This window comes from Myxocyprinus asiaticus, chromosome 8 (genome assembly GCF_019703515.2).
Source record: "Myxocyprinus asiaticus isolate MX2 ecotype Aquarium Trade chromosome 8, UBuf_Myxa_2, whole genome shotgun sequence".
In the NCBI taxonomy this organism is placed as follows: Eukaryota; Metazoa; Chordata; class Actinopteri; order Cypriniformes; family Catostomidae; genus Myxocyprinus; species Myxocyprinus asiaticus.
The window spans coordinates 34,003,586-34,019,787 of NC_059351.1; the positions used below are offsets into that span (position 1 = coordinate 34,003,586).

At 36.9% G+C, this 16,202-nt stretch overlaps 1 protein-coding gene across 1 annotated transcript in view; it reads right to left on the bottom strand.

The window, feature by feature from the left end:
• LOC127444849 (uncharacterized) overlaps positions 1 to 16,202 on the bottom strand; it is a 32,348-nt gene that overhangs the window by 10,531 nt on the left and 5,615 nt on the right. Inside the window, exons 7-9 of the mRNA XM_051704429.1 lie at positions 14,657 to 14,746; positions 8,383 to 8,562; positions 5,273 to 5,358 (exon numbers count right to left, since the gene is read on the bottom strand). Coding sequence (XP_051560389.1) covers positions 5,306 to 5,358; positions 8,383 to 8,562; positions 14,657 to 14,746 — 323 coding nt within the window. The 3' untranslated portion in view covers positions 5,273 to 5,305. The remainder of the gene's footprint in view (positions 1 to 5,272; positions 5,359 to 8,382; positions 8,563 to 14,656; positions 14,747 to 16,202) is intronic.

Below are 16,202 nucleotides of genomic sequence, written 5' to 3' on the forward strand. Positions count from 1 at the left end.
GGCACTGCTGAGGTGGTATGGAAGCCCAGGTTTCTTTGACAGTGGCCTTCAGCTCATCTGCATTTTTTGGTCTCTTGTTTCTCATTTTCCTCTTGACAATACCCCATAGATTCTCTATGGGGTTCAGGTCTGGCGAGTTTGCTGGCCAGTCAAGCACACCAACACCATGGTCATTTAACCAACTTTTGGTGCTTTTGGCAGTGTGGGCAGGTGCCAAATCCTGCTGGAAAATGAAATCAGCATCTTTAAAAAGCTGGTCAGCAGAAGGAAGCATGAAGTGCTCCAAAATTTCTTGGTAAACGGGTGCAGTGACTTTGGTTTTCAAAAAACACAATGGACCAACACCAGCAGATGACATTGCACCCCAAATCATCACAGACTGTGGAAACTTAACACTGGACTTCAAGCAACTTGGGCTATGAGCTTCTCCACCCTTCCTCCAGACTCTAGGACCTTGGTTTCCAAATGAAATACAAAACTTGCTCTCATCTGAAAAGAGGACTTTGGAACACTGGGCAACAGTCCAGTTCTTCTTCTCCTTAGCCCAGGTAAGACGCCTCTGACATTGTCTGTGGTTCAGGAGTGGCTTAACTAGAGGAATATGACAACTGTAGCCAAATTCCTTGACACGTCTGTGTGTGGTGGCTCTTGATGCCTTGACCCCAGCCTCAGTCCATTCCTTGTGAAGTTCACCCAAATTCTTGAATCGATTTTGCTTGACAATCCTCATAAGGCTGCGGTTCTCTCGGTTGGTTGTGCATCTTTTTCTTCCACACTTTTCCTTCCACTCAACTTTCTGTTAACATGCTTGGATACAGCACTCTGTGAACAGCCAGCTTCTTTGGCAATGAATGTTTGTGGCTTACCCTCCTTGTGAAGGGTGTCAATGATTGTCTTCTGGACAACTGTCAGATCAGCAGTCTTCCCCATGACTGTGTAGCCTAGTGAACCAAACTGAGAGACCATTTTGAAGGCTCAGGAAATCTTTGCAGGTGTTTTGAGTTGATTAGCTGATTGGCATGTCACCATATTCTAATTTTTTGAGATAGTGAATTGGTGGGTTTTTGTTAAATGTGAGCCAAAATCATCACAATTAAAAGAACCAAAGACTTAAACTACTTCAGTCTGTGTGCATTGAATTTATTTAATACATGAGTTTCACAATTTGAGTTGAATTACTGAAATAAATGAACTTTTCCACGACATTCTAATTTATTGAGATGCACCTGTATATATATATATATATATATATATATATACACACACAGTACTGTGCAAAAGTCTTAGGCACATAAGATGTTTCACAAAAGCATTTGTCTTAAGATGGTTATTTGTATCTTCAGCTTTAGCGTGTCAAAAGGAAATATAAATGTTAGACTCCCAAACATTGCTTTTGCAAATGGAAAAGATTAAAATAGAAGAACAGGGAGCCCTGCAACAGATGTCATGGCCCCCACAAAGCCCCCCACTGAACATCGAGTCAGTCTGGGATTACATGAAGAGACAGAAGCAATTGAGACAGCCTAAATAGATAGAAGAACTGTGGTGAATTCTTTTTTATGTTTACTGGACTTTGTATGATGTTAATTGATAAATGAAAACTCTTTATGGCATTATTTTTGAAGACATCCTCACTATGCAACATTTTTCACAAGTGCCTAAAACTTTTGCACAGTACTGTATGTATATATATATATATATATATATATATATATATATATATATATATATATATATATATGTATATACACACACACACACACACACACACCAATCTTTAACCCTAATATTCTACACAAGTCTTATTTGTGTAATGGCCTGTATGAATGTTCAGCTCTTTAATGGTTATGGTGCCTATCTTTGAACTCCATTAATGGCAAGATAATATTACAGTATCTACAGAAACAGATTTTGCACACTTTTAAGATAAACTTTCTCTGAAGTATGAAGAGGAAGTCAATATGAACATAGCTGGATGTGGACAAACAAGAGTTGCCACATTCAATGCTGACTTTGCAACAATGCTATTTATTGGCTGCCCAAAATTTTATTTCTATATTGGTGTTTTGTGTGCATACAACTAATGGCAATCCAAGGAGAAAACCACAAAAGTGTGGTTAACCTTATAAAACCCATACTGTTAATGTACCCATGGAAACATAACAAATTACTAATACATTCTAACCACCAACAAAGAGAACCACACTTAACCAGTGGCTGAGAAAGCTTCTTCAGATTTAGGTCAGTTAAAGGGATAGTTCTTCAAAAAATAAAAATGTTGTAATCATTTACTTATCCTCATGTTGTTCCAAACTTGTATGACTTTCTTGTTTTTTTTTTTCCCCATGGAAAACAAAAGCAGATGTTAGGCAGAATGTCACCATTCACTTTTACTGCATCTTTTTTTCTATACAATGAAAGTGAATGATGTCTCCAACATTCTGCCTAACATCATCTTTTTTTCCATACGGTCAGTTCACCACGACTTACATTCATATTGCAATTACTGAGTAAAAGTCGTAAAATTCTGCACAACTCAACTACAAGGAAAGGCTAACTGAAACATTTCAAGGTTACATTTAAACCAGAAGACACCACCTGGTACAGCTCTGAGTTTCTCTCACACCCACTCAACCCAAGTTACACCTGGCCAGGTGATGTGATAAAGCCCCTAACCACATCAAAAAGCTGGTAGTCAGTAACTCCAAACAAGTACAAACACACACTGCTATTACATCCACACCAAAGCACAAAGTCTAATACTCTTCAGGCCTGGGCTAGTGTTAAGTTGTTGTTGTAAAACTAACAATGCTCACAGAGCCCACTTATTTCTCATTAGAAAATGGTGGGAAGACCACTTCTATAATACTTTCAAGTAATAACTTTTCAGATTCATTTCGAAAGAAAACTCTTTCACACCGTCGTAGCTTGCAAAACTTAAGCAAAATTTCAGCCAAAGACCTTCTTCAGCCATTTTAAGTGTCCTACGCACCTGAACAAGATCGCCCAGGTGTGTGATGGGTGTTTATTTGTTTGCATTTTAATTTAGTATGCAAACTTTACCAATGCCATGTACACAACTTAACTGTTCAATATAAGTCAATCATTTTCGATTAAAAGTGAATGTAGTTCATATATACATAATCTGATGTATGATTTAATTGCCGCCCCACACATAGGCCCTGACATTAAGCCTCTGAAAACAAAGTGTCCTGTCTATGAACTTGAGCATCTATTCACAGAGACCAACTGCTGTCTTTTGTATAAAATACTGCTGTCTGATTACTTGTCTTGTATCTGTCTGTAAAATAGGCCGAACTCCATAGGAAAAGGTGGAAATGCTGTCTATAGATACAGCTGAAGCAATTATGAGAGCCCTATCAACTCCCAAAACCTGGAAATGGGGCTTCCAACAATGACTGGAGAGCACATGAAAGCATAGCCTCTTATTGGAAAATAATACCCTATATGATAGTCCCTGGGGCTCTGTCTAATTATACTGCTTTATGAGCAGTCATGATCATTAGATGTTAACTAGGGGGTTGGGAGAACATGGACTCTTTCAAGTTCATCTCTCCAGCAATTCCAAAACAGCTGGAATGAATGAAAGGTTTTCTCTCTGCTTCCTCTCTTTGATTCTTTCACTCTTGCCTTTTTTCCACTTTTCTCCTAATTATTCTGTGCAAGCATAGTCTACTGTATATACAGTACATTGGCTATATCTTTTTATTTTTATTTAGTACAGATACAAATTCTCAAGATATAGCAAATATACTGCAGAAGATGGACACCCGAACGTTATACCGCATAACAGCTTCCACTCTTCTGTGTAGGCTTTTCACTAGATGTTGGAAAATGGCTACCGGTATTTACTTACATTAAAGGAACAGTTAACCAAAATGAAAATTCTATCATAATTTATTCACACTCACATGTCATTCCGAGCCCATATAACTTTCTCTCTTATGCAGAATGCAATACAATAATACAATGCATTGCAATGGCAGTGGATAATGCTTCACTTTAAAACTTTAAAAAAAGAAAAAGCTTTAAAAAGAATTGTAAAAGCACTCTGCATCATATGTTTCTGAAGGCATATGATTTTGTTGAGAAACAACCTGGATGTTGTTTTTCATAATAAAAATGTAATCTTAAATTTGGGTTGTTTCTTACCAAAACCTATTTAATGCCTTCAGAAGACTTGGAATATGACAATCGAGTCACATGGGCTACTTTTATGATATGTCTGGGTCTCTTTAAAGCTATAAAGCGAGGCACGATATATGCACAACTACTCAATCCACTACCCCCCCCCCCCCCGAAATCAGTTTTTAAAAACTCCCAGTACAAGCATCTCTCTTATTGACACAATACTGTAACTACTGTTATCCAACCATTTAAACTGGACATTGTTTAGTAAACCAAAAACCTCTAAACTTGAAAATTTCTTAGGTACTCTATAAAGTGTGGAATAACTGTTCTCTATAAGCACTATTAAGCATACTATTGACAAGACCATGAGACGGCATGTACTGAAATAATGATGAGGTTCTCTCATCGATTGTTAAGATAAAAAAAAAATTTTCACTGGGAGCCTCAAACAGCAATTAGGCCTCAACGTGCTTGGGCATGTGTGCAGAAAACATCCTGACAGTGAGGACCAAAACTGAAGTATCTCTCTCAAGTGTCTGATGACATGAGACCTGGAGCAGGCATAAGTGATTGAGCTCAGTGAATATGGTGTGATGAGAGATGGACTGCCCTCTACTACATATACACTTGTAAACTACTCCAAACAAAGACTTCCTATATATAATATCTATTATTGCAGTATTAATTCTACAATATATTAAAACTATTCATACTCAGCAATGTCACAACCTTGACGTTCCTCAAAATCTTGTTTGGATTTATTTTTTTATTTTTGCATTGTATTGTTTAAAATCTGTGGAAATATTTGATATGAGGGCCATTATGATAAGATTCGCAATATAAAAAGAGAAATTTAAAAATAATCAGGATGTTTAATGATGCATTTCTAGCTTATCATTCCTTAGAACTTCTACAGTCGAGGTCATGGCTACCATTACAGACCTAAAGTGTACACCTAAAATACCTTTAGGAGAAATGTCTTACATTTTTATCTGTGAATTGGAACTTACAATATAAGGCCATAAACGGAGTATGTACAGTATATAATCATTTCCTTACTTGATCCCATATTTATTGAAGCACTGAGAGTTTCTCTGTGTAATGTGTGTAAAACACTTACTGTTGTGAAATGCTGAGAAGGTGCTGATTTCTTCTAGAGTAGGCCATCAAGACAGATTTCAGTGAATTCATGGCCATAGTCATTGACTGAAAAACACAAAAGCAGTAGTGCATAGAGAGTGAAAAAATTAAACATGCATCTGGTACACAAGTCTACAGAATCTCTCTCAGCCCACAAATACAGAGCCGCTTAAGCCAGTGCCACACTAGCCAATTTTTCCAGTGATTTTCAGGTATGAGCTTCATTTACATAATTGCCGGCCAGGCGGAGGTAGACGAAGCGCGCGTGTGCCAACGGGAGGTGTTAATCACTTGACCATTGGGACTCCCTGCTGAAATAATGGTTCCAGCAATGGGAAAAAAGGATCCAACATGACAGAAAAAATCGCTCAGTCACCGGGGCTGGCTCTTGTGTTCTCTTCAAGTGACCAATGTAATAGATGATGTGCGTGTACATGCACTGGTGTGTTAACTAGTTATCTTCAACCTCGGTCAGAAGGTTTATAACAGGAAGCAAAGAAGAACAGTTCCATGACAGCCTATGTTCCAAAGCACTGATTTATTTAAATCAATTCCACATGTAATTTGTTTCTCTTTGTCTGTTTGTATGTGATTGAATGTGGTCTGTGAAATGATGTAAAGAATAACAACGAACAAAAAATTCAATAAACTTAACAAATCTTATAATGCTTGAATGTACATTCCAATGGAATAAGTCTAAATAATGAATATATAACATTTAAGTACTGCAGAGTCAAATGTACCCAAATGGCCACTAGACGGAGCACATACAAGTTACCATACTAAACATTAATTCTTAATTACTCATTATATATTGCCTACAACAATGCTTAAACTGTTTACATACAATGATGATACCAGTGCAAATATCACAGAATGTAATAGCTTGTTACTATTGCATTGGCATATTTTGAGCATTGAAATTCCTAGCATGTTTCTACATATCTATTTGTCTATAAATGAATTTGAACACTTAGATCTTAAACAGATAACTATGGAAACACTAACTAATTATATCACAAGGAATATGCATGTATATCACTTAGAAGCTTATTAAAGTGAACTTACATCGTCAAAAACTCACATACATCCAAACAAACTGTATGATCTGTCTTGTTGCAACAATTAATTAGTGATGGGTCATTCATGAACGAGTCGTTCATTTTGAACAAATCTTTTATGTGACTCAGAAGAACGAGTAGACTCAGAGAGTGATTCGTTCATTTTGTGTTGGCAGCACATGTGCATTGCGCAACCTCCGTTCGTTTGTTACGTGAAAACCGCATATACGCTATACAGGAAACAGAAATTATTAGTTCACCTCTCGAGTCTTCTGGTCCGAGTCGTTCATTCTTTTTCACGTGACAGCCGTATACACTATGCATTGCTCAAACAGGAAACAGAAATTATTAGTTCGCCTCTCGAGTTTTCTGGTCCGAGTCGTTCGTTCTTTTGTCACGTGACAGCTGTATACGCTATGCAGTGACAAAAGAACGAGGTGAACTAATCTTTCTGTTTATCATCATTTGTCCTTGGCTGCTTTATCAATTTTCCTTATTGGGACAATAATCAAAGTTTGCGTAAGTAGACGTGTTGGGGGGATTTGGCTATTGAAAATGTAACATTTTAATTTAATTCTGCTTAAATGAACGAAATGAATGAAATGACTTGAATAAAGATTCGTTCATTTTGCTGAACGAGACTCAAAGATTCAAGTCAGTAAAATGATCCGATCTTCCCATCACTAGCAACAATAGAACACTCTAGATCAGACGAAACTTGTCCGGGCATGTCCGTAGCCCCGCCCACCTATGACGTCATGGACTCAACAAGGGGTTTTATACAGTCAGTGCGCTTCTTCTTTTACTGAAGAACTGACAAGACTTCAAGCTGATCAAAAGTGTGACACCCTCGGCAAAAGCGAGTTGTTTTGTGTAATGCTGGCTTTAGAGAACGGAGGATTTTTCTTTTTCTGAAATAGTTTTGCTTTCCCTCACAAAAAGTTTGCTTTCCCCTGCAACAATTTACACGTCACTTTGAAATACATTTTGCATCCCCTCAGATTAGTTTTGCATTCCCTCACAATTATTTTGGGTTCCCTTGCAATAAATGTAACATAGATTTTACTAATAACAATAATAATAATAATAACCGCAAAATTTACCATGGTTGTACTGTGATAACTATAGTTTAACAATGGTATTCATAGTATAACCATGGTAGTAATAAAGGAAAGGGAAAACTGTGGTAATAAAAATAATAATTTTGTGGTTACTACGGTTTAACTAGTAACCATTTTACTTTACTACAGATTTTACTACAGTAATTATGGTTACTAAAGTCATGGTCACTACAATTTTACTTTACTAAAACCATGGTTTCTGCCAGAACAAGCATGGTGACTACATTCTACAATATTACTAGCATCAATGATTTCAGCCAGAAACCAGAAAAAAACATGGTTACTACAATATTATGGTTAATTTATTGCAAGAGAATGCAAAGCTTATTGAGAGGGAACAAAAACTATTATAAGGGAATGCAAAACTTTTTGTGAGGACACACAAAATTAGTCCAGAAAAAAATTCCTTCCCTGTCCTCTAAGAGGCTCTGTACAGAAACGACAGACAGACTGAGGCAAATTCACTAATTATTGGGCCAATTTAACACGTTATGCTATATTCATATATATTCATATATATATATATATATATATATATATATATATATATATATATATATATATATATATATATACATTCAGTTAATTCAGATGTCTGGATTGCAGTGATGAAGTGATGCTGTACAGTCCAGCAGAATGTGCCAGATCATGGTAATCTGCTGCATCCTTCACAATCTATCACTCAGTACAGTAAATTGCATTCAACACATATTTTTTTTGGCCGTGTTTGCACCCTTACCTGATTTGCATATTTTTTTAGTGAATCAGGTGCTAAAATCATTTAGAAAGCATGTGCAAATAAACAACGCTATCAGCAGGTGTAATTAATTCTTAGTGCTTTCACCCTAGAGTCTAATTCACATTAGAAATGTCAATTTGTCTGTAAATGTTTTCCAAACCTTTCTCACCTTCAAATCTTGAATTGTTGCTATTGTTTTCATTGAGAGGCTCATCTAGGGATTCCATTGATGTCTTGGTAGATATGGCCAGCTCTCTATCAGTCAGATCTACCACAGTGAGCTCCTCTGCTTTTGGATTCTCTTTGACCTGGGAGTTCTCACGGTGTCCTGTTTGAACATCAGCAGTTTCTGTTGGGGGCATATGAAAGCATTCATTTAAGGCCCTCATTTGATCAAAAGTAAAATGTCCCTCAGTTATTTGGAAAAAGTATGACACAGAAATAAATGTAAATTAGTAAAAATCATAGTTCATTGTTTTGCATTAAAAAAAAAATTGCCTTTTCACAAGTTCACAGAATATTTCTTAGAGTAAATGATATAGTTGCAGGCACAGGTGCAGGTATTGCCGAAGTTCAGAGGAAAATTATGTCATTATTCACTCTCCATTTTGTTGTTTCAAACCTGTATGACTTTCTTTTTTCAGTGGAACACAAAAGAAGATGCTTGGCAGAGTGACAACCTCAGTAACCATTCACTTTCATTGTATAAAAAAGATGCAATGTAGGTGAATGGTGACATTCAGGCTAACATTCTGCCTAATTTATCCTACAGTATATTGTTGCATGAAAAAAGATAGTCATGCAGGTTTGGAACAACATGAGGGTGAGTAAATGATCACATAATTTTCAATTTTGGGTAAACTATGCCTTTAACACTCTTCAGTTTGATACTTGATGCAGTTAGATACTTGTTTCTCGATAATACCACTCCTAAAAACTATCACTAAAAACAGTGACAATTGCACTCTAAAACACCTAGGTGTCTGGTCTTTGTGGTCTCAAAACTGATGACATGTCTCCTGTTCCTATCATTTTAAGTGCAATAAATCTTGAAAATTAGCAGTGGGAGGGACACAGTGGACAGGTGGTAGAAACAGAGCCTTATGTCTGGAAAGTCAGCACTTTAAGTCGGCACAACATAAAACCATTAGCAACCATGTCATTGCAATGCACACCACTGTTTTATTTTTTCCTCCATGGTTATTTTCTTTCCCTCTCTCATTGCTCCTCACTCTCTTTTAACATGTGGTTCATTTAGACCTGGAGGCAGTCAGTAAGTAAAGCTGCTAAAGGCAGGAAATGGATAGAGACCTATTAGTGACCAAAGAGGAAACTGTGGAGCGTGTCAATGACAGGCAGCAGATCTTGGTGGGAAAAAGAGCCATCCTGTAATTATAGGGAGCTTGAAGAGACTCTGAGACCATAGGAAGCAATGCTGTGTTATTACACAGCCAAGTCATTCTACTGCTATACACAGACAAACAATAATGTACTACCCTTTTGTTTGCCACATTTGTTACTTTGTTACCTTGTTTGACATTTTACAAGTTGTTCACAGCCTTATCAACAAACACAGAGCTTATACTGTAATTATCTACAAACAAAACATTTAGTCTTGACACTGAGATCTTGGAAAGTGTAAAGAAGGGAAAGGTCCTTCTGTCAGCTCACATGCATTTTTGTAGAGTACGGGGCGAATTAACTAAATAGTTCTTCCAATTTTGAAAAAACCTGCATCTTATTCAGTAACCACCCACAATCTACTTTAAGCAGTAAGGACATTTTCAACACGCTCATATAAATTCATAAAATTCAGAGGGCAACTTTTCAATAATTAATGTTGTTATTATTGCGTAAATACTGATAATTGGTGTTGCATATAATTTTGTACTGCAGAAATAATTGCTTGTTCTTTGTTCATTAAATGTCAATATTTTACATAAAGATTCTTATGCAGAAATTGAACAATCCAAAAGCTGAGTTTATTTTTATCAAAGGTTCTCAAGTTTTGGTTTTAAAGGGGGTTAAGGCTTTTGACGTTTATTCATTATAAATGAATAAACCATTGCCATGGAGTTAGCTACATTGTGGCCCTACAGGTGATTTTTCTTCCTTATTTGCTAACTTGGTTTTTACATAGATGTAAAATGTGTGGTTCACTTCTGAGAGGAGTCTGGCAGCTCCCCAGTCTTGTCTTAGAGGTCCATCCTGTGGGGCTCTCTGTTATTGCAACTAGTTCATAAAATCCTTGTTCTTTTTAGATTTTGGGCTTGGACATGTAGCTTTCAACTACAAAAAACATCTTAACCAGCATGTAATTGCTTGCCTATGCTGGTTAATGTTGATTTTCACTGATTTGATGCTGGTCTAGCTGGTGGACCAAGGGTTTCCAACTATACCCAGACTATTTGTGCAATAACTGAAAGCACATTTTTGAGTTTAGCATTACTTGCATAGAATGTACAGTTCATAACTGTGATGATTTAGATAATTAAAGCTTTATATTCCTGCTCTTAGGGCTTTATTCTTAAACAATATTTGGTCAGTGAAGCTTTGAACTCTGACTACTGCTTTTCAAGGGTTACAAATTACTTATCAGTTATCAACAGCATGGGTTTGCTTCCCGTTACATATCTGTGAAGTTAAAAACAAGATAACACTCTCCTCACATACACTTAATTATTGCTTCATAAGATGATCATAGTTCTTTGTAAAGATCTTAATGATAATTCATGAAACATACAGTACATGAACGGACATACACAGAACCATTGATTTCCTTGTTATGAAGGTGACAATTTCAAATGAAAGGAATAAACAGCTTGGAAAAAGAGAATATCACTGATACATTATTCAAAACCATTCTAAAAAGAAAACATTTGATACCACAACATGCTCTCTCCCTTTCTCTCCCTCTCTCTCTCTCTCTCTCTCTCTCTCTCTCTCATATATATATATATACAGTACTGTGCAAAAGTTTTAGGCACTTGTGAAAAATGTTGCATGGTGAGGATGTCTTCAAAAATAATGACATAAATAGTTTTAATTTATCACTTAATGTCATACAAAGTCCAGTAAACATAAAAAAGCTAAATCAATATTCGGTGTGAGCACCTTTGCCTTTAAAACAGCCCCAATTCTCCTAGGTACACCTGGACACAGTTTTTCTTGGTTGTTGGCAGATAGGCTGTTCCAAGCTTCTTGGAGAATTCGCCACAGTTCTTCTATCTATTTAGGCTGTCTCAATTGCTTCTGTCTCTTCATGTAATCCCAGACTGACTCGATGTTCAGTGGGGGGCTTTGTGGGGGCCATGACATCTGTTGCAGGGCTCCCTGTTCTTCTATTTTAATCTTTTCTATTTGCAAAAGCAATGTTTGGGAGTCTAACATTTATATTTCCTTTTGACACGCTAAAGCTGAAGATACAAATAATAACCATCTTAAGACAAATGCTTTTGTGAAACATCTTATGTGCCTAAGACTTTTGCACAGTTCTCAGTACTCTCTCTCTCTCTCTCTCTCTCTCTCTCTCTCTCTCTCTCTCTCTCTATATATATATATATATAAATACACACACACACACTGGTGGCCAAAAGTTTGGAATAATGTACAGATTTTGCTCTTATGGAAAGAAATTGGTACTTTTATTCAGCAAAGTGGCATTCAACTGATCATAATGTATAGTCAGGACATTAATAACATGAAAAATGACTATTCAAATTTGAAAAAAATGTTCAGTACTTCTTAAACTACTTCAGAGTTCTCATCAAAAAATCCTCCATGTGCAGCAATGACAGCTTTGCAGATCCTTGGCATTCTAGCTGTCAGTTTGTCCAGATACTCAGCTGACATTTCACCCCATGCTTCCTGTAGCACTTGCCATAGATGTGGCTGTCTTGTCGGGCACTTCTCACGCACCTTACAATCTAGCTGATCCCGCAAAAGCTCAATGGGGTTAAGATCCATAACACTCTTTTCCAATTATCTGTTGTCCAATGTCTGTGTTTCTTTGCCCACTCTAACCTTTTCTTTTTGTTTTTCTGTTTCAAAAGTGGCTTTTTCTTTGCAATTATTCCCATAAGGCCTGCACCTCTGAGTCTTCTCTTTAATGTTGTACATGAAACTGGTGTTGAGTGGGTAGAATTCAATGAAGCTGTCAGCTGAGGACATGTGAGGCAGCTATTTCTCAAACTAGAGACCCTGATGTACTTACATCTCTTACTGTCCTTGTTAGAGCCAGTTGTCCTTTGTCTTTGAAGACTGTAGTGTATACCTTTGTATGAAATCTTCCGTTTTTTTGGCAATTTCAAGCATTGTATAGCCTTCATTCCTCAAAACAATGATTGACTGATGAGTTTCTAGAGAAAGCTGTTTCTTTTTTTGCCATTTTTAGCGTAATTTTGACCTTAAGACATGCCAGTCTATTGCATACTGTGGCAACTCAAAAGACAATGTTAAGCTTCATTTAATGAACCAAATAGCTTTCAGCTGTGTTTGATTTAATAGCAAGTGGTTTTCTAGTACCAAATTAGCAATTTAGCATGTTTACTCAAGGAGAAAGTGTTGGAGTGATGGCTGCTGGAAATGGGGCCTGTCTAGATTTGATCAAAAATGACTTTTTTCAAATAGTGATGATGCTGTTTTTTTTACATCAGTAATGTCCTGACTATACTTTTTGATCAGTTGAATGCCAATTTGGTGAATTAAAGTACCAACTTTGTTCCAAAACAGCAAAATCTGTACATTATTCCAAACTTTTGGCTGCCAGTGTATGTATGTATATACAGTTGTGCTCAGAAGTTTACATACCCTTGGAGAATTGGTAATATATGTACCATTTTTAAAGAACACATTTCTTTTATTTCTTATGGGATTCATATTCAACTGTAGGTTATAACAGAATGGCACAATCATAAAAAAAAAAACATGGCAAAAAAGCAAAAAATGAAATGTCCCCTGTTCAAAAGTCTGCATACCCTTAGTTCTTAATACTGTGTATTGCCACCTTTAGCGTCAATGAGAGCGTGCAGTCTTTTGTAATAGTTGTCTATGAGGCCCCAAATTCTTGCAGGTGGTATAGCTGCCCATTCGTCTTGGCAAAATGCCTCCAGGTCATGCAAAGTCTTTGGTCGTCTTGCATGAACCGCACGTTTGAGATCTCCCCAGAGAGGCTCGATGATATCAAGGTCAGGAGACTGTGATGGCCACTCCAGAACCTTCACCTTCTTCTGCTGTAACCACTGGAGGGTCAACTTGGCCTTGTGCTTAGGGTCATTGTCGTGCTGGAAAGTCCAAGAGCGTCCCATGCGCAGCTTTCGTGCAGAAGAATGCAAATTGTCTGCCAGTATTTTCTGATAACATGCTGCATTCATCTTGCCATCAATTTTCACAAGATTCCCCATGCCTTTAGAGCTCACACACCCCCAAAATATCAGTGAGCCACCACCATGCTTCACAGTGGGGATGGTATTCTTTTCACTATAGGCCTTGTTGACCCCTCTCCAAACATAGTGCTTATGGTTGTGATTTTGGTCTCGTCACTCCAAATTACAGTGTGCCAGAAGCTGTGAGGCGTGTCAAGGTGTTGTCGGGCATATTGTAACCGGGCTTTTTTGTGGCACTGGCACAGTAAAGGCTTCTTTCTGGAAACTTGACCATGCAGCTCATTTTTGTTCAAGTATCGTCATATTTTGCTCCTTGAAACAACCACACCGTCTTTTTCCAGAGCAGCCTGTATTTCTCCTGAGGTTACCTGTGGGTTTTTCTTTGTATCCCGAATAATTCTTCTGGCAGTTGTGGCTGAAATCTTTCTTGGTCTGCCTGACCTCGGCTTGGTATCAAGAGATCCCCGAATTTTCCACTTCTTAATAAGTGATTGAACAGTACTGACTGGTATTTTCAAGGCTTTGGATATCTTTATATATCCTTTTCCATCTTTATAAAGTTCCATTACCTTGTTATGCAGGTCTTTTGACAGTTCTTTTCTGCTCCCCATGGCTCAGTATCTAGCCTGCTCAGTGCATCCACGTGAGAGCTAACAAACTCATTGACTATTTATACACAGACACTAATTGCAATTTAAAAAGCCACAGGTGTGGGGAATTTAATTGCCATTTAAACCTGTGTGTGTCACCTTGTGTGTCTGTAACAAGGCCAAACATTCAAGGGTATGTAAACTTTTGATCAGGGCCATTTGGGTGATTTCTGTTATCATTATGATTTAAAAGGGAGCCAAACAACTATGTGATAATAAATGGCTTCATATGATCACTATCCTTAAATAAAAGACAAAAGACACAATTCCTGTCAGGGTATGCAAACTTTTCAGCACAACTGTATATATATATATATATATTTATAATACACAAACATAAAACAACATCTCTGAAGGGAAAGTTGATACCAGACAGTATTTTCACAGAAATCAGCAGCTTGTATCTTACCTTTCTCTCCCCTAGGCTTTTCATCATCCTTCACAGGTTCAGGGCCCTTTAATGGTATGCTGGACTCAACAGGACTAAATGTTTGCATGTCTTTGGGAACAGTGTATAACATAGTTTAAAAAGATGAAAATGAAAATTCTCTCAACATTTACTTATTTGATTTTACATGATTTTCTTTCTTCAGTGGAAAATGAAAGGGGATGATGGTCAGAATTTCAGGGACTGACAACCAGAGATTGAGCAAAAAAAAATCTTTATCAGTCACTCTGACAGACTGAATAATAAAATATCAATCATGGTCTTTTTTTTTTTTTTTATCATTCATACATGTTTTCATTTCATAAATACTGAGGCTACATTCAGGGGCGTAGCATCCATTATAATGTCATGTACATGGCAGTGTACAGTTTATATAATAGACTTTTGACAATTGTTTTATACTATTTTCAAGTGCGAGTCTGGTGAAACAGGAGTTCTAGGGTGAAAGTTCTACCTGTTAGTCAACTGCTAAGCTATAACAAGATTTTTACATTTTGCCATTTACGTGTGGCTTAAAAGGAAATAACCACTTGGTCGGACAATTTGTAAAAGCTCATATACTCATGAACAAGACTTCCCAGAACTTGTGCATGATATCAATTTAAAGTAACACAGATAAGAAACAAGCACATCAGCTCAGTTAAAACAAGTACTTCACTAAAATAACAGGGAATTCTGCTCTAAATGTCATGTTTGTGCTAAGATTAAATGCAGGTAGCCTATAATTGGCAGAAAAGCAGTGCCACGTGTTTCTTTTTGCTCTTAAACTTTTTTGCGCTTTATTGTCATATTGTAACACACTGACGTACACTAATGATTTATGTGTACAGTCATGAAATCAGAGACGCTCCTTTTGAAATCTGAACAGAAGTGGTCAAAAGAGACACATATTACGATCAGGTGTATATTGTGATGTGTCTGTATATGGTGATGGCACCTGTCTACTTGTGATCGGATCACCCTAAACACATCTTTATACCAGGCAAAAAACAAGGGCAGGGCACACACCGTGGGAGTGAGATAGAGATAGAGAGAGAACAAAACTGAGTTTAAATTGTTTGCTTGTTTCTTTTTTATCTGTCAAAATGATGGAAAGCATTTGAAAAAATCCATCAGTATTTAAAAAAATCTGTAAATATTGGAGAATTTTCTGTTAAGGCAAACCCCTGCTGACATCCTCAGTCACCATATAATTTAAGTGTATAGTAAAGAGATGCAATTAAAGTGAATGTTGACTGAGGCTGCATTGTGTCTAACATCTCCTTTGTGTAACATGGAAGAAAGAAATTCATACAGTTTTTGAACAACATAAGAGGGAGTAAATGATGACAGAAATTTTATTGTTGGGTGAACTATCGCTTTAACCCTGCTATGGTCTTCGCTCATTTCTGACCGGAATCACTTTGCTGATTTAATAAAAATGTCTTGTGTTGCAAAACTTAGGTTAGGGGGAAATTTGTAACCTATTATTTTCCAAGTCAACTGCAGTCATTTCCATTCTGCAATT